Raw genomic sequence first — 25,546 nt, forward strand, 5'->3', positions numbered from 1 at the left:
CGGTGGTGACTGAAAGGAGGATGTTTCTGATAGAACCTGGCAACCCCAAAGAAATGGGCGGCGAAGTAGATAAGAAATCGTTTTTGAACAGCAGCGCTGATTCAACATGGACGCATGCGAGCAAGCGTGATAGAAAAAGTGGAAGCGGTGTGTTTGTTGGTAAAAAATGAGCAGAGTGGCCTGCATACTTTGTCAGCGATCCAAAGAGACGAAGATAACCGGAGCCTTGTCGACTAAAGATGAAGTCACGGCTCATCAGAACTGCCTGGTAAATACAAGCACGCTTGTTTTGTTCTTCGTCTTTATTTCGTGTGTAACGAGGACGTGATTCACCGCTCAGTGCAGCGGTTAAGTCCACAACGTAACTGTGGACAAGTTATAAAAATAACGCACACGAGTAATTTTTCCTGACGCCTTTAATTTCCTTATTATGGAAGCCCGTTTCCGCCACTAAATAAAAACAAAAAAGCTAGTATCCATAACTCGAAATTTCGAGTTACTTTTCTCAAAATTTCGAGTTACTTTTCTCAAAATTTCGAGTTAGCTCTGCCAATCAAAAATATACGTGAATGAGGTCGCTTTCTTGTTACCCGGAAGCATATGGCACAGAGGAACGCGCTCTCAAAAACGGATCCCAACAAATTGGCGCTTTCGCGAGTACGTTTGCTGATAGTAACACCATGTGATTCAGCTAATAACACAGGGATTTCATCATTTGTGAAGCCAGGCTGAAAACACTCAGCAATCTGTGCATTCACGACTGGATGTAATACCGGTAGCTTAGCTGTAGCATTTGTAGCTGAGGGCTTCAGCTTCCGGGTAACAAGGAAATGACGTCATTCACGTAGATTACTGATTGGCAGCGCTAACTCGAAATTTCGAGTTACTTTTCTCAAAATTTCGAGTTAATATTTCCAAAATTTCGAGAAAGTAACTCGGAATTTTGAGAAAATAACTCGAAATTTTGAGTCATGGATCCTTTTTTTTTTTTTAGTGGCGGAAACGGGCTTCCATACCTTATACCACCTTTGATAAACGTACAAATTGATTCATGCATATAAACTTTCCAGCAGTTTAAAGATGAGTTCTGTTGCAATAGCTGTAACATTAAAATGCGACGATTAACACTAATCGGCACAGTTTGTACCATATATGCTTCTAATGGCATCACAGTGGATACGGATGAAGGTGGTACGTTCTTAAGAAGCAGGAAAACACTGCCATAACTCATTTCCAAGGGTTCCATGTAGTTCTGCTGTCCTCCTGGCTCCTCTTAAAGCTATTTTTGTCAGTGTCACTGAGACTTTTTATGTGGACAAATAAGATATATAAAAGTCATTTTGCCAAAAACTGATTGCAGCTTCTACCTTGTGGCTCAAGATGACTTTATATCATTCATGAGGGATACATTTTTTTGGCAAATACTGGAAATCTGTTTTTGGTAGGCAATCGCTTTTTGGCCCAGCAGCATCAAAAGGCCTGAAAGACCACAGAAGACAACTAAAGTGTGTGATCACAAATTCTTTCTTTGGTTGAGAGAAAAAAAAAAACTTGATAACATGTAAACAAGTAAGTTGGCGTAGTATTGTCTAGAGACTCCTTCATGAATCTATTATTTTAACTGATTATATCTAAGTGTACAGCCATGTTTTTATTACTTACCTGGATTACCTTAACCTCTTTTGAGTTGCTTTAGGACAAATGCCATATTTATGAACTCACAAGTTTAGGGTAGATGTAGCTCAGGAGGTAGAGCAGGCCATCTACTAATCTGAAGGTTGGTGGTTCAATCCCTGGGTTCAATCGTGGTTCCTCCAGTCCAAGTCCAGTCCTCCAGGGCCCAATTGCTTCAATGTGTCCTCTGAAGTGTCAATGTTGGATAGAAAGTACTTAAGCATAGAAGAAAAGTGCTTGGGTGAATGATTCATGCTGCATAAAGTGCTTTGAGTGGTAAGGTGGAGTAGAAAAGCCCTCTGTAAGAACCAGTCCATTTACAGTTTTTCTACTTCATGCTCATTTATGTCCTTCACGTGAATTTCGTATTGTTTGTTATTTCCAGTTATTTTCTGCTGGTATCTTTTGCCGGGATTCACCACAGTTCGATGACCTGTTTGGCTTCTCGGTGGGGGATGTGCAGAATGAGGTGAAACGAGGAAGCAAGCTGGTAAATATATTAGAAATTGTGTGATTTAAAGTATGGCGCGCACTGGGAGCAACGTTTAAATGTTTTACTCCTTTGTTTGCATTAGACCTGTAACTACTGTAAGAAAAGGGGAGCCACTGCTGGGTGTGAAGTCAAACGCTGCAAAAAGTCCTACCATTACCCGTGTGCTCTTAAAGAGGGAGCGACGACTATTGAAGATGATGACCATGGGCGCTATGTGTCAGTTTAACAGATCTGCTTAATTGCCTGTCGAGTTAGTTATCCTAAAAATAAAAACTCCTGCTGTGCACTGCTTGGGACAATTGTAGTTGTCTAAAAATGTGTTTTTCTAACAGGATATACTGCTCATCTCACTCTGAGCAGCAAACACGTAAGTTTTGAATTTTTATCCTTTATCCTGTCACCATTTATTCAGTGTATGACAGACTTTGATTTTCATTTTTATTTCTCATGACCAGAAAAAAGCGCTTCCACAAATGAGTTTGCCTCTTCCACCAAAAAGCCCAGAACCTCCAAAAAACTCAAAAACTCCCCAAACCCCAACGCACCTGGACCATCGAAGGTTAGATTTATGGATTTACTAAAACAGACTTTTTTTGGGGGGGGGGCTCCATCTCTCTATAGCAGCTTGATCCTGCAATTTTAGGTTTGTTGTTTTTGTGTGTGTTTTTTTAGTAATTTTAACGAAAGGCCAAATTTTGCTATGTGAAGCAATGTAGCATGGATCGCAAGAATGCACAGATGGAAGTTGATTGACTAAAATTTGCTAACAATGCACTAACTGATAAACACAGACCTGAACAGTTAATTTCTGTAGTTAACCAAATGGGTCAAAATTAGTAGATCCCATGAGGAATTAAGCAAAATAACAGTGTAAGCACAGACTTTACACATGCATGTCTGTGCGATTTCCTACATCAGCAGTTGGGGTGCTGAACATACTCGAGTCAGACTCAGTCAAAGACATGACCACAAGTCTGATGATACCATTACAAAATCAATCATCAATTCAGCCTTATTTGTATATCACCAAAGGACAACAACGTTCACTTTAAAGTATTTTATATTGTAAGGTAAAAGTGTGTACAGTAACACATAAGCAAGCATTTGGTGACGGTGAGAAGGAAAAACTCCCTTTTAACAGGAAGAAACCTCCACCAGTGGAATAGAGCCAGAGATTATAATCATTAACCTGCGAGCTATGTGGTGCATTTGTGTGTGCGTTCTCCTCTGTTATAAATAACCAATCCGTTTTGTTTTCATGAGGTATGTTGCCTAACCTGTGAGAAGAGAGAAGGTAATATCAGCTTGGAAAGTTTGTCTAATAGCATTGTTATGTGAGTATTTACAAACATCTTTTTTTCCCCCTTTTTTGACTTATTTGTCTGTGGTTTAATTTTTCTGTTTCTTATGTATCACATTGTAATTAGCAGATGTGTGTTTTTAGGTCATATTGTGACAAACATGCTCCTGCGTCACTTAAGAAGAACACCGACGGTAAGTGTTGCCCAGAGAGATTGACATTTACTATGAAGTCGTTATTTTTTCATTGTGCCAAATACTAAATTGCTTTGTAATTGGCAGGAGAAGGTACCGCAGCTGGATCCTCTGTACACAGCTATGACTCCAGCTCATCTAACAGTACAATGTGTAGTTCTTCCAAGGTGTTGTTCACAGTCACTTAAAGTTTTTTAGTTCTATTTTCAAGTTTGCTTGTTATTTTTACAGTTTTTTGTCTTTGCTTTTTAAACAGAGACGGTTGAGTGACTGTGACAAGTAAGTATGGGATGCTCGCTATGTCTTGAACAATAATTTTACGTTCAGAATTTTGGCTAGAATATCACCTTTATATCTAATATTGTAGCTTAAATGCTCATTTTAAAAGTCTGTACAGTTCGATCCTTCGTTCTTTCTTACTTTAAACAACTTCACACTTAAAACCCCAGTTGTTTTTTTTTTTTTTTTCACCCACAAAACAAGTCAGGAACTCAAGTGGTTCTATATAGTCTTAAGTCATTGCTCATTTCTTTATATTTTGCTAGGAAATGGGAAATAGGCCCATTTTAGACCCGCAATATTGGATAAGGAAAAGAGAATGAATAGCTGGAAATGTCAATTTATTTTCAATCTTGTAATTTATTTAAGTGTTCTACAGGAATAATTCTCCAGGCTTCTTGCCAATCAGAAACCTTCCAGGTGGTATTGTATGGTGGATGAAAATCTTCCTTTTCTAGATTTATGTTCCATCGTTTTTGGCAAAATCCCCAATGCCACTGGCTGAAATGCAGCCACAAATTATGACCGATCTACACCAGATTAGTGTAGACTGCCCCTCTCTCCTGACGTCCTCCAAACATACTGGACAACATTTTACCAATTTGAATTCATTACTCCATAAGACCTGTTAATTTCCTTCCTGTTTCACGTCATTAATAATGGCTTTTTAATAGCCACACTGAAACCATTTCTGATGACGCTTTAGTGAACAGTAGATGGATCATCTGGACCAGATGCATCTCTTAGGTCTTGATGTGGCGTGACATGACTTGCCCATACTGGAAGTACTGTGCATCTGCTGTAGACAGCTTTTAAGCCCCTCCATGTGTGCCGTTTCCTCAAATTTTTTTTAAGGTTACACTGCACACCATGTTGAGATTTGCTAGGTTTTCAGCTACAATCTCTTTGGGAATAACCTTGCTGGTGCAAAAATATATATATATATTTTATACCCTTTAAACTGTTTTACACATATTTTATACCAATCCTTGGTATTTTGAAAGGCTTCAGAAAGCCTGGAGAGAGCTATTGCTCAAGATCACTTTAAAAAAATAACAACAAACAACAAAATAACATTTCTGCTTGACAATATAAAGAAATGAGAAGAGCAAATTGTGTCCTGTTGGTTACAATAAAAGTGGTGCAAACCTTGCAAACAGTTGTGATGATTCCTTACCTTTGTTACAGGCAGGAGGAGACCCTCTTGAAACCTAAGCTTCGTCGCTGGAAGAGGAGAATCTCCGATTCTTCAAATTCAGGTCAACCCCGTTGCAAGGGAAGAAAATGTAACCTCTGTGGGCTTATCACTCTAGCTAACAAACCCCTTTCTTTTATCTTATATATATATATATAGTTGACAATGACAATAACACTCCAATGGATATATACGCCCCATTAGAGTCGGATATAGATGAAAATGCAAACTCCGTTCCAGAGCTCGAAGTACGCCTAATCATTCATTAATTCTTCAATAACATCACTGTATGCTGAATATGTCTAATAATTTGAAGTCTCCATCTTTGTCCTGTCACGTGTTGATTTCTCTTCTCGTGATGGCAGACTGTGCCTGAGGTTATCAGGTAGGTTTTGCTAGTTTTGGAGGGGTTTCTGCAGGGGGGGGGGGGGTGTCTCACTAATATTTGTAATTCCTAATTATATGTATATAAAATTATGAAAAAGTTGTCCAGAGTTAACCAGTAAAGCTAATTACCTGCAAGTTTCAGTAAATTGCAGCCTATCAAAGCACCACCAAAAGGCACAAACATGTCTTATGAATGCAATTATCCCCTATGAAATCTTAGTTTTCCCCAAAGGGCTTTTGCATACATACTTTTTCTTTTCTTGGTCTGTAAAAAATGTCAGCAGAGGGTCATTTTTTGAAATTATATTCTCCACTTTACAGAAGAGACACCAAGAGTCCTGCTGGGTCTTTATCAGGTAAGCAGTTGTTGATTCAGTGTGTATAGTTTGCTAAAAAATTTTTTTAAAGATATAAATATTTATTTTTTTCAAACTCCTCTTGTCTGGTTCTTTTAGGAAATCGCATTGAGGATGAATTTAATGATGAAGACGACACAATCATAGAATCAGTGAGTTCTCTGATATTGTGTTAATCGTTGTCTTTAGCAGCTATAAATGGTCTTTTTTTTGTTATACGTTTAATATTTGGTAATTTAGAACTATGAAGATTTGGTCTTCTATATATATCTCTCTATCTATAGATAGATAGATAGATATAGATTTTGTCATTAAAGGAAATCCCTCTTTTTGCATGGGATTCATATGAGGTGGGATGAGATGTTTTCTTTGTCTTCTGAGGATGCTGAGTCAGAGAGTCTGCTGCTTCCCGTAAAGATCTGCATACAGACCCAGTCACTTACAATGTCAGCTGGTGAACTCTCACCTCAGACTGAATCTGCTCCACCTGAAGATGTTCTGGTTAATGCAGATGTAGAGCCGGTCGTAGATGAACACGAGGGTAAGGTTTCTCCTCCTGGGACTGATGAAATGTTTTATAAGACCAAAGAGCTTTGATAATGATTACACAGCAGTTAGGCAAAACTTTTATCTGACTACAAAGACACCTGTATAGCCTGGGTGGGCTACTATAGGGAACAAGAATTGCCTCTGAAAGTTGATGTGTTTGAATTTGAAAAATGGGAAATTTAAGGATTTGAGTGGCTTTGACAAGCCCAGTGATAACAAGACTGGGTCTCAAAAACGGCAGGTCCTCTGGGCTGTGTCCCTATATCCAATAGTTATTTCCTACCCAAGGTGGGAAGGAGAACCTAAGGAAGGACAACCAGTAAAAAGGCAACAGCATTAAAGAAACCCAAGGCCTGTGTAGTCCAGTAACACAGGAGAAAAGCTACAGTCGCACAAACTTGATGGCTATGGATTGCAGTTACAACAGCCATAGGCTATATATAAAAGAAGGAAGTAGCTTTGTGGTGTAAAAAGGACTATCCTGATTGCAAAAAAAGAGGAATATAAAACTTTAAGCACTTCTTGGTGAGTTTTGATCTCAGCAAGTAGTTTAACACAATTGCACATCTATGGGATCTGCTGACAAAATGAGACGCATCCATGAGGCCCTGCCTTGCAGCTTAAAGGAGCTGCTACTGTCATATTGGTTCTCGATACCTCAGGAAACCTGCTGAGGGCTTGTGGAATCCCTGCCTTGACAGCTCAAAGGTGTTACTGTGGCACAAAGCAGATCTAATATTAAGGCAGGTGATTTTAATCTCGTGGCTGATTAATCTTTATGATTTTTATGAATGAGAAAGAAGTCGCGCTACGAGAGTATTTCACATTTATAAAACACAAAGTGAAGGTTATGTGCAAGCTTTGTTTGAAAAAGCACACAATGAAATTATTAAGACACATTCACTGAAAAACGTAGAAAGAAGAATTGTGCCATGTCAAACACTTATCTAGAAAGCTTAGGAAGTTGCTGTTGCATGAAATGTGTAGATTTTTTTAAGAATCAGACAGGAGTAAGGGTTTTGGAATGATAAAAAGCTGGGATTACTTATAGAACTAACTCTCTTCTTAGGGTCCAGTCCCGAGCAGAACGCTGTCCAAACCCTGGGTCAACTCACCGTTGGATCCTCTGTCTCACCCCCAAACTCCACTGCCCCCCCTCCCTCTCCTGGCCAGTCCAAATCTCCATACCTCACCTCCCTGAAGTCTCATACTTCACCTCCCTGCACTAGCTCGGTCATAGCCCTGGCTCCGCCTGAACGCGCCAGTGTATCCATTAACTCCTCTTCCTCTCCTGTGGCACTTCCCTCAAGTCCAGAGCCCAAAATTGACTCCAGCAGCTTCTGGAAAAGCTGTAATGCAGCAGGATGTACAGAGGCCATCTTCACTGACTTCCTTGATGGGATGAAAAATATCTCCAGCAAAATCCAGTCAGATCAGGCCAGCCAGGAGGGTAAGGGTGCATGACACTTATGAGACTCTGTCTGACCTTTTTTAATGTTTTAAACTGGGGATTGTGAAAATTGTATTTTTTTTTCTCCACAGAATATGATCTTGCACTGTCGGTGATGGCAGCTTCTGGAAAATTGTCAGAATTTGTGGCTAAGCAGCAAGAAGGTAAAGTACACAGTACTGCTCTAGGGGTGTGGTATTAGTTGGCCGATTACCCTCTTTGGTTAACAGAAGTTAATGTCTGCTTCATTGATAGCATTTCAAGAGATTTCAACAGATGACCTATAGATACTCATAGCATTTACAATACCATGGAAACTGTGTATTGATATATTCTGTAATTCAATGAGAAAAATGAAATAGCAATGGTCAGTGGAAACCAAAATCTACAACTGTATAAGGGCATAATTCAAATATCAAGTTAATCAAGTTAAAAATAGCAATGACAGGCTGATCCAACTTGTGTCCTAATGTTGCTGATTAGACACCATCTGACATCTGGGCACGATTGTGGGGACTGTGACACTGGGGATTGTGTCACTGAGCTCCTGGACACTTTGCAGAGATATATGGCAGGACCAGATGCACCTCTCAAGTCCTTTGCCAGGTCTTTGATTGGGGGTTTTTTCTTAATGATGTGACTTTCAGATACTGTTCATCTTCTGCAGGTTGTTTTTATCCCCTTTAAGCCTGCAACAGTTTTTGTCCTCCACTAGTCAAGTTTCCACAAATCTATTAAGGACACAGTGCACAGCATTACTGAACTGCCAAGTTTCCAGCTAAAAGCTCTTTGGGAACTATTTCAGAAGTTTGGAAAAAAAAACATACTGTAGAAATAATTGCTATTAAGTCGTTTTACTTTTTGTTGTTTTACTTTTAAAAGATGTTTCTCCTTTTTTTAGTGTAATCACTAAATGACAGTTCACTGTGGTTACAGAGCTACAGAAAAAACAAATGGAACTGCAGAAGGCAGCGGCAGCGATGAAAGATGTCGTCTCAGCACTGAGAAAATGAGCTGATGAGCAGTGTTAGCTATTAAAGTTAGGTTCTTTTGTCTGTGATTACATTTTATAAAAAAAAATATTTATACTTTTATATGGAGTAGGCCTTAATATGAATGATATTTTAGCTGAGTGATTAACTGAAATGATTCAAGGCTTTGTTTGTTTGTTTTGCTGTATTTGAGTTACTAAAAATGTTTGTTTTTTTGTAATTCAAGACTGTTCTTTTTTTTCTATATTTTTATTGTACAATACAAAGATTTATATCAAACTATATCCCACAAGATTCTTAAACTGTAAAAAAAAAAAAAAAAGGTTTACCATATAATGTTTAAGGAATTTCTATGTTCAGTGTCTGTTTTTTCTTGTGTTATTTATCAAAGAGGAGTTTTAAAAAGTAAAATGTTTTAAGGCGGTAATGACAGTATGCCAGAGATGTGTTGGAGTAATCACTTGAAGTTAAGTTACTTGAGCAGTTTTTTTTTTTTCCCCATACTCTCATCATTTTATATTTTTCATTTTTGCAGAAAGTGTTAACATGTTCTGGTTTACTGGCACCCCAAAGAAAAACCTGATGTGCTGTTTTTCTGACTTAACTTATTTTTTTTTTAATCATAGTATTCTTTCTCCATTTTGTCTCATTGAGAAGTTTACAGATAACAAGATGATCAAGGTGTTTTTATTTATTTGCATAGGTTAGATAATTTAACTGGCACTTCATAACCCTCAGTTTCAAATATCTTTCAAAAATATTCACAGCAGTAGTGCAGAAGTTACAAAAACCACTTTATAAATGCTTATACTGTAAAATTCTCTTTTCAACATACAGACTGAAATCTAAGAAAGGTCACATGCCTTAAACTGGATTCATACGTTTCTGGTTTGTGTGAACTGACAACCAGGCATGTTTAACTGCCTGTAAATATAAATTATGGTGCTTTAGCTGCTTATAATAATTCAATCTAACATATGGAATCTGATGATCAAGAATGAAATGCAAAAAATTGTAAAGATTAAACCCAAGTTCCCATCTTACAATCTAAACAGAAAACTGGAAGCCTTGAAGTTGACCTACACAGATCTAATCAAGCCTTTAAGGCTTAAGGCTCAGTGTCCTGTCTTTAAATACTGTAAGGATTTAAAAAAAAGTTTAGATTCTCATACTTCAAACTGAAAACCATTCAATCTAAATGACATCCAAACTATGATGACCTCTTATAGTAAAGAGAAGTAAACTCATCCTGAAAGTACACATGCAAAATCTACAAGTAACTTGGTCACTTAAACAGAATACTAGAAATAGTAAAGCCATCACAGGCAACTGGCAAGAATAGTTTTAGTTAAAAACAAATAAGTTCAAGCATTGTCATGTCTCTCCATTAATCTGAGCTCCTACTTTACACAATGTGTAAATTAAAAGTCAGGCACTGTTGGAAACAGCTACTGTAACAGCAATATGGAACAATGCTGCAACCTTACAGCTCTGATTTTAGTCATTTCAGTAATCTGGAAGAAGATGAACCACAAATCTGACAGTGATGGTAAATCTAAAGATTTCTACTGAAATTATGTGCAAATCTCCATCTGATGGTAACGATGTATTAGGCAAAATCCTTCCTGGAGTCCAGCCGTGTGTTTTGCATCAGCCCAAATCAGTACCTTGAGACGTGGTCAATTTTTGAAGGCTCCGCAGCGACTGGCTCGACAAATGAAATCTTTGAGCAGATTACCGTCAATTTGCCAGAAAGCAGCAGTCTGAGTCACCTCAGTCAGGTGATTTACGCAGAATTTGAAGCAGAATTCTTCAAGGTCCTGAGTGACAGAGAAGAGCACAAATAAATAAACTGTTCTTCAACTTGGTCAAACGCTCCAACAACAGAGAGTCTGAGTGTCTCGTAGTGCTGACCCAGCTTCCTGCATCCTGGTGATCCTCCCAGTTCCACTGTTCTAAGCCCCAGTTGCTCACACATGGTTTGCTTTTTTCTCATGTAGCACACAGCTGCCAACAGTCTGCATCAGATGTGTTTTATTCACTACATGTAACTTAGTGTTGTTAGGTGAGGGAAACGGAGTGGATGCATGAAGGGTGCAGGAGGAAGGAGGCAGCACACATGATGCCCACTCTGTGGGCTTTCTGTTGACCAATGCTTTTTACATTTTTATATTTTTAATTTACATTTAAACTCTATATTGTGTATATTGTGCATTTTGCTAATTATCGTACTGTTTATTTTAATCTCTGTGTGCAGCGCTTTGTGACTACCTGTCTATGAAAAGCGCTTAATAAATAAACTTACTTACTTACTTACTCTGTAGTGGTGGATGCATCAGACTATTAGTAGCCCTGCTGACATGTCGGTACAATATGACATCAAATAGTCTTTGTATTGCTGAGCTGGTGGGTTAAAAGCAGATTAATGTTGAGTCTGACTGGGTCATGCATTCTCACTTCTGTTGGATAAAAGATCAAATCAGGGCTGCAGTGCATGTGTGAAAATGACTACAGAGGCAGCTGCGGATCAGCAGGTGGAGCTGGTCATCCACCAATCAGGACTGGTGGGTGTTTTCATTAACTGTTTTTTTTTTTTTTTTTAAGGTGAATGTTTTAACAAAGTTACTTTATCTTTTCTCTGCTGCCTCAAACAGATTTGTTCTGAAACAACAAACAAAAGTTTTTCACCCCAGCAAGAGCAAAATCTACTTTTAAACTTTGAATCTTTAAAGGGCTTCAAGAATGAAAGATTTCAATCATTCATGCATGCAGTTATGAAGTCCTTCATAAGAACATGAAGAACTGAGGTATGAAATTAAAAATTCTTCATTTTAATATTGCAGCTTAGTATTTTTGCAAAAACACAAAAGCACAATTGACTCTCTAGGCTCAACAAACGCTTGCTGAAAACAAAAATGAATCAAAATTTTAGTGGATTTTATTTGAAATTAGAATTTTATATTTAACCACAAATACTTAAAAGAAGGGACAAATGATTAAGGGGATAACAATTTAGGTTTTTACTGGAAACAAAGAAACAGTAAGTACACTGTACTTTTCAGGGTGAGGGCCATATTACTGAGTGGCCTAACTTTGTCTAACTTCCAGGTATTTTATTTTCCTCTACACTTCTCTTGAAAGTTTGAACAGTGATTTATAAAAATAATAAGTTAGACTCGGCTGCATTGTTATAAGGTTACACAGGCCTGAAAATTTTGATACATATTTTTTCTGTAAGTTGGTAAGGAAGAACAGTCTTTATGACATTTATATTGGTAAAATAAAACGACAGTTGAATAGCAGAATAGTATAAACTATGAAAAGTTTATAGTAAAATTATACCAAACATATGCACTACAAGCAGAGGCAGTTTCACTGTGACTGGCAGTACAGAAAGATTAAACCTTTGGGATGAGCACTAAAGCACAATAAAAGGCTCTGGAGACTCGTTTTTCAACTTTATGAAAAATTTTGGTTGGAATAGTTTAATAGTTTAACTATACTTAAGAATAATTCATCATTAATCATTACTAACACTGCATTTAACTATGCAGCGTTATTAATTTGTTACATCAATGGATTAAACACAACTTTGAGACAATTTTCTTTTCTTTTTTGGATTTGTTTTTTTTGTGTTGAAGAATTTTTTTTTTTTTAAAACAACAACAACAACAACAAAACGCATTATTGGGGGAAGAAAAAGTGGGTAGTTCAATTCCCACTGACTTTTCCTTGGACAACATACTGCAAATTGCAACAAAGCAATGTATATAAAGAATTAGCTTGATAATAATGTGTGTGTGAATGGTTAATAATGTGGCTTGTAGTATAAAATTCTTTTGAGAGGTCAGTAACCCTAAGAAATTGCTTTAAATACCAGCCCAAATACATTCATTGTCTATATTTATCCACCACTTTTTCCCCCACTGTTTAAGCTTGCTAGCATCACTACCTAATGTGAATCACTGCCTGATTTGAGTCATTTTCCTGCACATAAGGTTCACCTGCCTGTGGTGTCTGTCAGGTTCACATATGTGTGACTCACAGTGACGGTGACAGCTACTGTTGGAAAACCAGATGCTTTAGCATTTATGTTCTGTCTAATTTGTAGCCTAACTGATTAAAGAAGTGTGGGAGCATTTTCAGGATTTCATATTAATGCTAATGTAAATGTAATTACCAGCACACAAGTCATAATAAAATGAATGTCAGACTTTATTGGTAGGTCCTATTAAAAGTTCCAGACGGCCATGTCTGGCTTTGAAATTGAAACCTATGCTAACAAATACTTTCTATTACCTCTGTACAGACAGGCTAATAGTTTCCCTCTTGTTTGCATTAATTATGCAAAACAGGCTGCTGGCTGTAGCATCATACTGGCTGTACAGACCTGTGAGTGAAATCAACCTTCTTACTGCGTTCTCAGTAGGAGTGAATAAGCTTATTTAGAAAACAAAGATTTTCACAAAACAGAACTAAGGGAGCCAGCATTTTTTCTGTGATTTAATCTAAAATATCAATTTTACATGTGTTTTTCAAAGTAAAAAGAGCTTTCAAGGACATTTGCATATTATCACACATGCAGCTGATAGTTGGTAGACTAACCTCTGCATCATAGCGCACAGCGGCAGACAGCAGGGAAAAAGCATTTTCGACGGTGATTCCCCTCTTGATAATGTGCTGACACAGGCGTTTTAGGCGGTTCTCACAGTAGGAGGTGGCCAGATCCAGGAGCCCTGAGCGCACACAGAACCACACAGCACTGGAATTATGATTATATTCAAGAACTTTTAGTTGTAGTCCCTTTCACAGAAATAAATAAAAATACAAAAAAGTAATAAACTCATGACAAATAGATATCGTTGTTACCAATATCACTGATACTAGGTCAATGGGTAGTATTGAAATCACTCAGAGATCATGTGGTGAAGTGTATGTGGGACTGACCAATAGCATCCTCGGGAGGCAACTCCACACTGTCTGTGTAGAGGAACTCCAGAAACGAGCGGTACACAGGGTACGAGAACTGGTCTATTTCAATCACCTCCTTCATGTCTTCGTTCCAGTGAGACTGGAACATTGATCTGAAATGTTCACACCTGCACAGCAAACGATACAGACACAGGTGTTACAAGAACCATTTCTGCTTCTTCTTTTTAAACGGTTTATAACTCCCACAACCCGATAAACCAGCTTGGCTGTTAAATTCAAACCTGATCTTGAGAACTGCTTTGTGGACATAGATGTATTTTCCATCAACACAGAACTTGAGATCCGCTGTCTCTGGGTTGTCAAACTCCTTTTTCAGAGACTGAGCCACAGTCAAGAAGTCATCGTGTTCTGGAGGGGGGAAAAAAACGGCACACATACAGATCCCACAACACTCAAGCTCTGGCAACAGAAAGATAACAACTATAGCAATGAGACCAATCCCACTTCCAAAAAGGTGGGAAGCTGTGTAGAAAACACTGAAAGATTTTCAGAACCTTTAAACCCTATATTTGGTAGACAAAGACAAGACAAAGACAGCATTACACATGTTGAAACTGAAACTTTTATTACTTTTTGATAAATATATGCTCATTTTTAGTTCGAGGCCAGCATTACACTTTTAAAAAATGGACAAGGACAACAAAAAACATTGTAAGGTGTTCTCTAGTTAAATAAAATAAATTAAAGAGTTTTAAGTATTTTTTTTTTTTACAGCGTGCATATGTAGTGAGAGCAAAACTTTTTTGACTCCTCCCACGAAACCCATACCTAATTTAAATATGGTTGTTGTACCCTTCAAGGTCATCTTCGTGCTCACACTGGAAGCCCCATTCTTACCACTTGCCTGGAGCTATCTGGAATGCACACTGCATCCCTTCAAATGTGACGCTGAAAAAAAAAAATCACATCGGGACAAAGAATTCCCCCGGTCACTTTTCTAACCAGAAGCCTGACTAGGAAGTAGGATTTGGTCTTATCCAGCTAACCTCAGGGTTAACTCTGGGTTCTCTGTATTATGTAAGGCAGTTTACACTGTAGAGATAACCTGCTACACAGTAAGTTTTCCTGTTTCACTTTAGAAAGCTAAAAATGTTTACTTTAGTTTTTATTAGTTTGAGTGTTAGTTTTAGTCTTTTTTTAAAAATTTAGTTTTCAAAGTTCACAACATCATTTCATTTTTTCCAAAAGTGAAATGATATATTTTATTTGTATTTTTTGTTAACTAAAATGTCTTTTACATTACATCTTTAGGGTTGATTTACCTAGTTGTGAACCACCTTTGTGTGACCGCTTAGCCTGATTCCAAGTGTTGGGATAAGGAAAGCCAGATAAAGGAATGAAAGCCTGGGTGTGCTGAACTTGTTTCGTAATACAAGCCAGAGATGCTCTTTGGTCTCCACGTTATAGCCAAAGAACCAACTTTCACTTTTCAGTGAAGGTCAGTTTGACACAAGCTGGCATGTAAGACTTCCAAGGAGAGGTGCACAAGAAGACGACATTGAAGAGAACAGTGGACAAATAAGGGAAGGTTTTTATCTTTTATGGGCGGAGTCAATACATTTTATAATTGCACATCAAATAAAAAGAGCTTCATAAAACAAACAGTGATCAATAGCCATACATTTGTGGTTAATGGAATGAAATCCAAAAATTAGTAATACTACATAATTAGTGCTATCCTTGAACTCTTTCAGATCATTCTCTTACCCACTGAAAGAAGCCTCCACATTACTGAGGGGGTGGCAAAGCAGGCAAAGACATCATCGGTGCAGGCAAAGTGTGTCAGGTGAGGGAGCACTATGGACTGGCCCCTGCACTGGCCCCACATGTACACCTGACCGCTCTGGGTTTTAGCAGCTGACGTGTGTGTGGAGTGACAGGAAGCAATCTCTACAATTCTGTTAAAGGAGCAGAGAAGTCAGTGGATGGTGGTGCAGGGACAGGATGAGTTAGATGTGTGATGCTTTACCTCACCTCTCTTTCTCAGTCAGAATCTGAACTGGGCTCAGCTGGTTGCTCTTGTTGCCAGTGCCCAGTTGTCCATATGTGTTGGCACCCCAAGCGTAAAGCAACCCTTCATCCGTTAGTGCCATGGAGTGTGCATATCCTGACACGATCTAGAGAGGGGAAAAAATCAAACAATTTTCAATATAACGTAGTATTTTAAACTCTTGTCTACAATAAATAAAATAATACTAAATTATTAGCAACATTTTTAATACATTCTGTACTACAGATTTGCTTATTACAGCCTCTTAATTGTGGTTTCAATTCAATTTTATTTATAAGGCACCAAATCAAAACAATAGTTGCCTCGAGGCGCTTTATATTGTAAGGTAGACCCTACAATAATACAAAGATTCCTGTGTAAAATATTGTATTTTGGGAACTTCACTCCTTTTTGGACAACATACAGCATCACACTCAAATTCTGGTGTTTTATAATTACTCTGGCAGTAGTTTTACAGGAGTGCTAAGATTTTAAATCATTACTGTAAAGAATGCTCATTTAAGGAAAAAAAACAAAACAAAAAAAACAAAACATAAAAGCAAGTGAATATAAACCCAACTACAATTTAAATAAATAAAGTCACAGGCCCTGCATAAATGTCCATATCTAACATAGAGCTACTTATGCCATTTATTCTGCACAAAAGAACATATAAAATATAAAAGCAAATATAAACTGTAATCCAAAATGTACAGTCTTTCATACATGTGCAACAAACAGTCGTTCGTACAGAACTCATGCATGACGAGTTCTTCACTGTGAGTGAGGAAGACACAACGGTGGAAGACCAATAAAACAAAGCTAAAGCTAAAATTATCCAGAGCTCCAAGCCTGCTATAATCCAGCAGCCTCGGTATGAACAGTCAAAGGACTGAAACAGTTACAAGGACAATTATGGAGACAAGCGAAATAACAGAAACAGGTCAATATCCTGCTTTCTGTTGAAGTTATAAATATATTAGTAAATGATGTAAGTTCCTGACATTTGGTTTGTTATAGAAATTTGTTGTAACTGCTTTTGTACAGCAAGATAATATGACAGCAATTCGTTTTCATTTTCTTTCCAGCAGCAGAGCACTTTATTTTCAGTTGTTTCAGCGAAAGAAACAACTTACTGCAGTTTGGGAGGAATAGTAAAATTTACTAATTTATTTATGAAAGTACTTTTCTGCATTTAAAAAAAAATAAGAAAAGGCCTAACCTTTGATATTTTGGATAGAGATGTTATTATATATCATTTTAGATACTGGTATGTGTGGATTTTTGTTTTCTATGATTAGCATACAGATTATTGAGTTTCTGACACAAACAAGTCTAGTGATTATAATCAGTTCATTCCTGGGTCCTTGTTTTTGCCAAATTCCCTCAAAGCATTCCTAAGAGTTGCCCAACCCAAAAACATCATACCTCAGGATCTAGTTGTAGTTGAGGCATATAAAAACATTAAAATATATGTAATTTTTTTAAAAAGTTCATACAAGTAGGAAAATTGTTTCACAGTAACCTGACGTGTGTAATCTCACACCTGTTGCACACATAAACCCTGCAGACCAACAAGTCGACAGGGGGTGAGCTGGTTCCCATTGTTTCCAAGTCCAAGTTGTCCGTTGCCGTTATAGCCCCAGCCGTACACCTAGAGAGACAAAAAGAGAACATGAGTGCTGCTTCAGTGAGAGTAAGCCAATACTGTTTCATAAAGCTCCAGGATAAGTTAAAAAAAAAAAAATCACCTCTCCATTGTCCACTACTGCCAGGGATGAGGTCTGACCACAGACGATACTCACAGCCACCTTGTTCTGCAGGCAGCTGGACACCCTGCGGGGTGTGGGCTGGTTCGCTGTGGAGCCTGAGCCCACTTGACCACAGTTATTGTAACCCCATGCATACACCTGCCAGGCAAAAGTTAAGAATAAGAACAGGATGGAATTCTCTATAAAAGCCAGATACTTTAAAAATAATTTGAAAAGGTTATTACCCCCTCTCACTTCTCCTTCGAGTCAACAGATTTATCTTAAGGTCAAAGTGACAATGTAATATAAAGCTACTTAAAATGATAGTTCTTACTGCTTACATTGTTTGTACTGACAACATAAAGGCATACAAGGAATGATATATGGGAATTATAAATATCACATTATGGTTTGCATCCAAATATCATGTCACATTTGACCTCTGACCTCACTTTTACATTTCACATCTGGCTTTTTTTAAGCCGACCCCATAATGTGTTACATCTTTAAAGAAAGTACTGTAGAGAGAAAGAATGAGCTGCATGGTTACTGTCAGAGATGAGGTATAATATTATATGTGTGTGTATGTATGTACGGATGCATACATGTATATATACATATATGTATGTATGTGCATGTATGTTTGCAGGTGTATGTATAACTTGTACATATCTTTCTTGTGTAAATGTAAATTTTTCTGTTATTGTGTAAATACTTACGCTATTGTGTACTTCACACACATGGAGAAATGCCAAACTGCCTTTCATTGTTCTTGTAACAGTGACAATAAAAAGCTATTCTATTATATAATAAGCTCAAGTTATTTGTGTTATTTAAGTCATTTACAAATCAATACCTATAATCTTTTACCTACTCCTCCATAATGTTTGAAATCAAAGCAAACATGTCATGCTACCCTTATCTCATTTTTAGTGTACTACAAACGTATGCATTTATATTTTATTTTTAATAACATCATTTATGAAAGTATGTGTAAAACAAATGAAATGTAAATATATTATACTAAATAATATAACACTATCCCCTTAAATGTAAATACTGTACAAAGAGTGAGCTGACTTGGCTCATGTTTTATGGTTATTACTGTTTTTTTGTTTGTTTAATTTTTTTGTTTGTTTAATTTTTTTGTAAGATTTGCAAGAACATGTCAGCCATGTTCACAGCAGTGAATGATGGATTTATTAAGTTCCAAATGTGATTATTGTATCAGCTGTATAACAAGAAAAATACACAGACTCTCTGGCTACCAAGATAGCTGCATCCCTCATATTAAAAACAGGGGGAAAAAAAAGTTTGACCAGCCAGCATCTAACAGAGCTCACTAACTGTGTGAAGCAACTCAAAGCACAATACATTCCTTGTGGCTGGGCTTATTCTTCCAGGTTCTTAACTCAGGGGGCTCAAATGTAGCTGTGACTGGAATACGGGTAAGTGTTAGGGTCCATTAACTAGGTAACAGCTTTAGTCAGAGCAGAGTCACCTGTGTAATTAGAAAAGTTTCAAACAGGCGTCTGTATTTCCCTCTCTGTAAATCTGCTGTAAAAGTAAATTATTTTTGTCTCTCTTCTTTAACTCCTACAAACTCACTTCTCCTGTATCAGTTAGAGCCATTGAGTGGTGAGAGCCACAGGCCACCTCTGTGACCTTCTTATTGAGCAGGTTGGCAGACACGAGCACTGGAGCCACTCCTTGGTTGGTTGTCCCATTTCCCAGTTGGCTGTAGCCATTATGGCCCCAGGCAAATAGCTCTCCATCTGAAATACAAAGAGTTTAGTCATTCTCCTGCACTTTTTAATCCAACTGTAAAGAGGAGGATTACATCTTTTGTTAAGCTACCCTCTGTGGCCAGCAGGATGTGGGGTCCACTACCGTAACTCAGGCTAACCACCTTTCTGCCACTCAGGAAGTCCAGTTTTTTGGGTACAATTGTGCTCAGGCTGTCCCCTGTTCCCAGGCAGTTACTGCAGTTCAGCCCAAACACAAACACCTGAGTGTGGAGGTCGGGGGAGAGGGAAAAAGAAAAAAAGAATTCAGTGTTGATTGGTGATAAGGAGTGCTAAACAGACAGCGCCAGTCAGCTGAGTAGGGAACGGGTCAGAGTACAAACACAGAAACATCAACACCAGCAGGCAACACTGAGAGGAAGATGTGTGTTAATTGTGCAATAACACAAATAGAAAAGATCATTTTAAAAGAAAGGTGCATTTTCTTTCCTGACTTAAATTCATTACAATGGTATGAAAAATCTTTTTACACTTGACAAAGTTCCCATTCACAAACCTCTAAAAAGTGTTTTTCTTATCACAGTGGTACCACGATTTAGCCACTTAGCATGTGTTAAAGCAGAGGTGCTCACATTTCTAGGAGCCAGGGAAAGGACCCCCCTTTCTCCTAAAATCTTAACATTGATTTAGCTGGCTTGGGTTTCGCATCACCTGATAATGTAGACTGACTCAAATATTTGTTAATGCTTATGAGCTAGATAATGTGCCAAGATACAAACCAAAAGGAGTGATTTTTTGCAGCCTTACAAACAAATCATTTTATGACAAACTAACATAGAATTTCTTCTGGCCAAACAGTAACACTTTTTCTTATTCATTCATTTATTTATTTAGTTGGTTAGTTAGCTAACCTTTATTTAACCAGGAGAATATGACTCACAACCATGTCCTTGCCAAGAAAGACAGCAGTACAAACAACAGAGGTGTGTGTGTTATGCAACTCTGTTTTATGCAACACAGACAAATACACACAGACACCCCCCCACACACACACACACACAAATTAACTACACTAAAATACAGCCGATTAAAAAAACGAAACCAACCAAAATTAAAGCCTGAAACCTCAACAGTCTTTATAATAAGTCAGTGTTAGTAACGAGGGTAATAATATTCAGGCAAAACATTTTCAGGCTGAAGGAACTGCAGTCTCTTTAAGTTCATTTAGTGAGACCAGTTCCTTAAATGTGGTTAATTTTGCATCTGATTCTAGGAGTAAGGAGCTGCAAAGTTTAATGCTCTTTCTCTAAGTTCAGTGGAAATCTTTAGAGCACACAGAAGATATGAGTCTTGGGACCTAAGGCAACAAGTTAACAAACTTTCTGATCAATGTAAGTCAGTAAGATGGGAACAGACCAAGATATTATCAATAAGACTATATCGGTGGTTGAGTCTTCAAAATGACAAAGCAGATCACCTAAGCATGCAATGTACAGCATGTGACTCTTAAAAGCTTTAAGGTTTGTAATAAATCTCAGTGCTCCATGATAGACAGAATCCAGCATATGTAAGCACAGTGAAGATCCCCTTGCATCACCATAATCGAACACTTTCACAAGAGTGGAATCAACATCTTAAGAGGTAACGACACACAACACGGTATAAACTGTGTATATAAATTTTATTTAAAAAAAATTTAAAACCCCTTAGCTGGGTTGCAGAATCCTGGAGAACCACTGAGCTAAAACACCAACAACATCAAAGTAATTCAAATCATCTAGCTAGCTACTGCAAGTTTTAGTACGAATTAAAAAAAGGATGAAAGGACCAGAGATCCATCCTTTTAAACAACTGTCTTGAACCCTTTAAGCTTATTTTGTAATTTTGTAATTACAAGATAATTCTCATCTTTCAGGAGCATCTTTTCAGTGTTCAGACAGCAGAACTTGTGAATGCTTTGTGAACCGTGATACACTGAATATCCCTGTAAAACCTGCCTTCTTTTCTTTCCGAAACTATTTGTTTTTTAACAAAGCCTTTGCTAAAAGGGGTCATCTGATTGTTGGGGGTTTCTCTGTTTTCTCTGAGTTACTGTAGGGTCTTTATTACCTTACAATATAAGGTGAAGCGCCTTGAGGCACCTGTTGTTGTTCTGTGTTACATCGTGTGAATAAATACTTTTCAGCAAGTCTCAACAGTTTTGAGCTTTTTTAAAATGGCAAATAACTGATTTTCAACACTAGCATTCAACTGCAATCTTTACACATCAGGCTGTTACAATACAACATTTAAAATTGTTATTATTGTTATTTATTCTTTAACTTTTGGGTCTCTTTATGGTCTCCAGATGAAAAATCTGGTTCTTTCCCTGGAGCTATTGTCAGAAATATTGAGTACTACAGCTTAAAACACACAGCTACTGAGAGGCAGTCTCTGTTTATCATGCTACAATAACACTGACATAAAAAAATGCAATGCAGTGTAAGCATGCTCTGTGGTGGATTACCTACTGTAAGCATGTTTTCTTCTACCACTGATTAAAGTTGAATGCGGTGTAAACTGAACCCAACAGCTGTTTTCAAGGTAGGACACTCCAACAATCCACACTAGGCTGAATGAAATTATAATAATGTAAACATGAAATGTAGCTTAAAGGCTAAAAACGTGGAAAAACAACAGGTCATCTGACTATCAATTATGCAACATGAAGCAAGCTTCAAAGCTTTCAGTCATCTTGCTCTTTTTTAACACAACCACAACCCTGTTTTCCCTCTGACCCCTCACCTCATCATCATTGGTAATGTAGATGGCCTCATTAGCAGATGATCCAAACACGCATGCTTTCCGTATGGAAGCGAGCTCCTGAGGCCCCATCAGGCTGAAAATGGGCCACTTGGTTACATCCACCATGGTGTCCTCACAGTATGTGGCAAGGGCGGCAGGCTAGAAGGATGAACTTCAATCCACAGGTGGGACACGGGACAGGGAGAGGGGGAAGGTCTGAAGAGGCAAGGCTGCCAGTGCTGCAGTCACTGGACACAAACACAAGCAAAATTGTAATGTCTTCCAGATAATCATCTTTTCACAATATATTGTTAATTCAGTGTAGCTTTAATTCAAAGGGCTTCAGGTTTAAGTCAAGGGTTTTTGGTTTGTTAAAAAAAAAAAAAAAAAAGAGTCAATGGCTGTTTTGGAAGTACAGCCATTTTCATACATATTCAGAAGTTTTATGGCCAGATAAAGGCTATTCACTTGTTATTTCATGACAAAGTGTTTAATTTACATTTTATTGCTTTTTATTGTAATTTTAAATATGAGGTCCAAAGAGACATCAGTGCAAGTGGAGGAGGTCATCATTAGGTGGAAAAAACAAAATAAAACATATCAGAGATTTAAAAAAAAAAAAAAAAAAAAAAAAAAAAACTTTAGGTGGAGTCTAATCAACAATCTGCTACATTCTTTAAAAGAATCAGTGCAGCAGGAACCTCAGCAAGACCAAAAGGCCTGCATCTGATTCTAGGAGTAAAGAGCTGCAAAGTTTAATGCTCTTTCTCTAAGTTTAGTGGAAATCTTTAGAGCATATGAGTCTTGGGACCTAAGGCAACAAGTTAACAAACTTTCTGATCAATGTAAGTGGTGCGGCTACGTCTACAGCCTGTCCGCAGCTCGGACACAAGCATTTCACTACATGTTGTACTCTGTGTAATTGCTTTGTTTGTTTGTTTAAGTTTATATGGATGCCAGTGGAGCTAGGCCACTACCGTTCATTGGTGATGTGACTGCTCACAGAAGCAGCAAGGTGAATTATGACGTGTACAGCCTTTACTTCTTGCTCAGATTCAAGCAAGTGCTACAAAAATTATCATTCTGCTCTTCACAACCGATATCAGATGACACTGCGAGCTGGGCAAATGTAACGTTGCATCCTTACTTTTCTTTCCCCCGTAGCTTACTCTAACTCAGTTTTAAAAAGTATAATTCTGCTTTGGAGAATCTTCTACTTTATATTCATCACACACACATGCTGTTTTAACTCTCACTTATATGGTTATGGGTAAACACAGCTTATGATCCTCAAGGTCTTAAGGTTTTCTGATAAAATGGGTGTTAAAAGCGTAGTAAGCCGGGTCACAGAGGTTCTTTGTTTGGTAACAACACGGCTAAATCAGTGTTGTGCTAAACACTAACTAAAACTTTAAGTGTAATATCTTTGCTTATTTTGGTAGACTGTAATCAACAGGATTTATAAAGGGGTCATATATAAAATAAAGAAATGACCTTTGTTGCAATAATCTTTATGACTCTGTGTTATGCATCCACATTACAATTGCTCCACACCTTTAAGGTGACTTTAAATATCCCAAAAGAACTGTGATGTTCTATTTTTTCCCCCAATTTTTGCTGCCCTCTTGGCTAGCTTTCTCTTGAAAAAGCCATTTTAAATGTCAGTTAGACTTTCTCCCTGGATAAGTAAAGGATATATATGTCTGTGAAGGTTCTCAGTCATCCAGGTCATCGTAGTCAAAGGAGCTTGCAAAGAAAAGCGTCTGGACTTCTTTAAGTTACTTGAAGACGTTTCACCTCTCATCCGAGAAGCTTCTTCAGTTCTAAGGTCAAATGGTGGAGAGTCCCAGATATAAACCTAGTGGGAGTATCCCCCCACAGAGGGACAAAAGGACCCCCTGATGATCCTCTAATCGCCTGAGCCAAGGTGTGAAACTGGGTGTGGGTCCCAATCAGCCAGAGTTTCGGGTGTGTTCATTGTGAAACCTGGCCCCACCTTATCATGCGAATTCCTGAGGTCAGATGGCCCAGGATGTGAGTGGGCGTTAAGGCGTCTGGGAAGGGATCTCAAAACTGGATTATAGATGGCAGAGAGTTGGTGTCGTAAACCCCCGCCTCTGTTCAAAGATGGTCGCTCACAGTGGACATAGATGGCTTCTTTCACTCCTCTTTCAAACCATCTGTCCTCTCTGTCTAAAATGTGAACATTGGCATCCTCGAAAGAGTGTCCTTTATCCTTAAGATGCAGATGGACTGCTGAGTCTTGTCCTGTGGAGGTGGCTCTTCTGTGTTGTGCCATGCGCTTGTGAAGTGGCTGTTTGGTCTCTCCAATGTAGAGGTCTGGGCATTTCTCGCTGCACTGTACAGCATACACCACATTGTTAAGTCTGTGTTTTGGCGTTTTGTCTTTCGGGTGAACCAGTTTTTGTCTAAGCGTGTTGCTGGGTCTGAAATGCACCGGGATGTCATGCTTGGAGAAAACTCTCCTAAGTTTTTCTGATACACCGGCTACATAGGGGATGACAATGTTGTTGCGTCTGTCCTTCTTATCCTCCCTCGCTGGTGTCTGGTCTTCTTTTCTGTGCCTCTTTGCTGACTTTAAGAACGCCCATTTAGGATAGCCGCACGTTTTGAGTGCTTCCTTTACATGTGTGTGTTCCTTCTTTTTTCCCTTCAGGCTTAGAGGGAACATGTTCTGCCCGGTGGTGTAGGGTCCTAATTACTCCAAGTTTGTGTTCCAAAGGGTGATGGGAGTCAAAGGATATATAAAAGCCTTTTTCCCCTGTTAAAAGCGTCTACCTTATGACATGAATGTTCTTTCTGACTAAAACTAACTTGGTATCATTCAGAAGAGATGTGCTTGACAAGTAATTTACAACAGTTTAAAGACGGACTATTTATTTATTTGTTTATTTTTGACAAATGCCGAAAATCCCTTTTTGACACAACACAGGCGTCATCCCGTAAATATCCACCCCTCCCACCTGCATCATGTGTAATGATTAAAACCACTCGTAGTTACTGTTACATGACCACAGCTTGCTGTTTAATGTTTGCTATTGTTAACAAAGGCATTACTCAGCACAGTGAGTCCAGCTGACGCATCACAACACACCGTGAATGCAGCTGGTACTGGACGCACCCGCTGGGAAAATCGGTACTAACTTATCTTTTAATTGGCTACAGCTAGCGTTTAAGACTTTTTTAAAAACACATTTCAGTTGGTTTGTTTTTTTTAAAAGTTACAACATTAATACGTTCCCGTTGACTCACCCGTTAGGCAGGTCTGCTTCTACGGCCGTTGGCGGTTGCTCCTGGCCGCCTCACCATGGCACATAACGGCTGACTACAGTCCGTTTTCACTTTCTGCCACGGCCGCCGTGCTCAAGTGCGTTTATTTGCGGAAGTGAGGAGA

At 38.2% G+C, this 25,546-nt stretch overlaps 2 protein-coding genes across 2 annotated transcripts; one reads left to right on the top strand and one right to left on the bottom strand.

The window, feature by feature from the left end:
* On the top strand, positions 1–11,185 carry phf11 (PHD finger protein 11). The gene is made up of 18 exons (XM_084908899.1): positions 1–268; positions 2,060–2,164; positions 2,250–2,383; positions 2,500–2,534; positions 2,623–2,726; positions 3,431–3,501; positions 3,612–3,661; positions 3,749–3,828; positions 3,918–3,940; positions 5,129–5,199; positions 5,295–5,383; positions 5,501–5,520; positions 5,844–5,878; positions 5,978–6,030; positions 6,260–6,419; positions 7,497–7,877; positions 7,970–8,041; positions 8,814–11,185. Exons 1-18 carry the CDS (start codon positions 167–169, stop codon positions 8,888–8,890), a joined length of 1,662 nt encoding a protein of 553 aa, XP_084765025.1. The 5' UTR covers positions 1–166; the 3' UTR covers positions 8,891–11,185.
* LOC146370864 (RCC1 and BTB domain-containing protein 1-like) lies at positions 9,539–25,546 on the bottom strand. The gene is made up of 12 exons (XM_084908901.1): positions 25,405–25,546; positions 22,132–22,379; positions 19,460–19,610; positions 19,211–19,377; positions 17,603–17,761; positions 17,398–17,505; positions 15,836–15,978; positions 15,569–15,759; positions 14,083–14,209; positions 13,817–13,968; positions 13,475–13,605; positions 9,539–10,689 (listed from the first exon to the last, which is right to left on the bottom strand). Exons 2-12 carry the CDS (start codon positions 22,255–22,257, stop codon positions 10,549–10,551), a joined length of 1,596 nt encoding a protein of 531 aa, XP_084765027.1. The 5' UTR covers positions 22,258–22,379; positions 25,405–25,546; the 3' UTR covers positions 9,539–10,548.

The sequence above is a fragment of the Perissodus microlepis genome, chromosome 16 (assembly GCF_051167445.1).
Source record: "Perissodus microlepis isolate ML-2025 ecotype Zambia chromosome 16, ASM5116744v1, whole genome shotgun sequence".
Classification (NCBI taxonomy): domain Eukaryota; kingdom Metazoa; phylum Chordata; class Actinopteri; order Cichliformes; family Cichlidae; genus Perissodus; species Perissodus microlepis.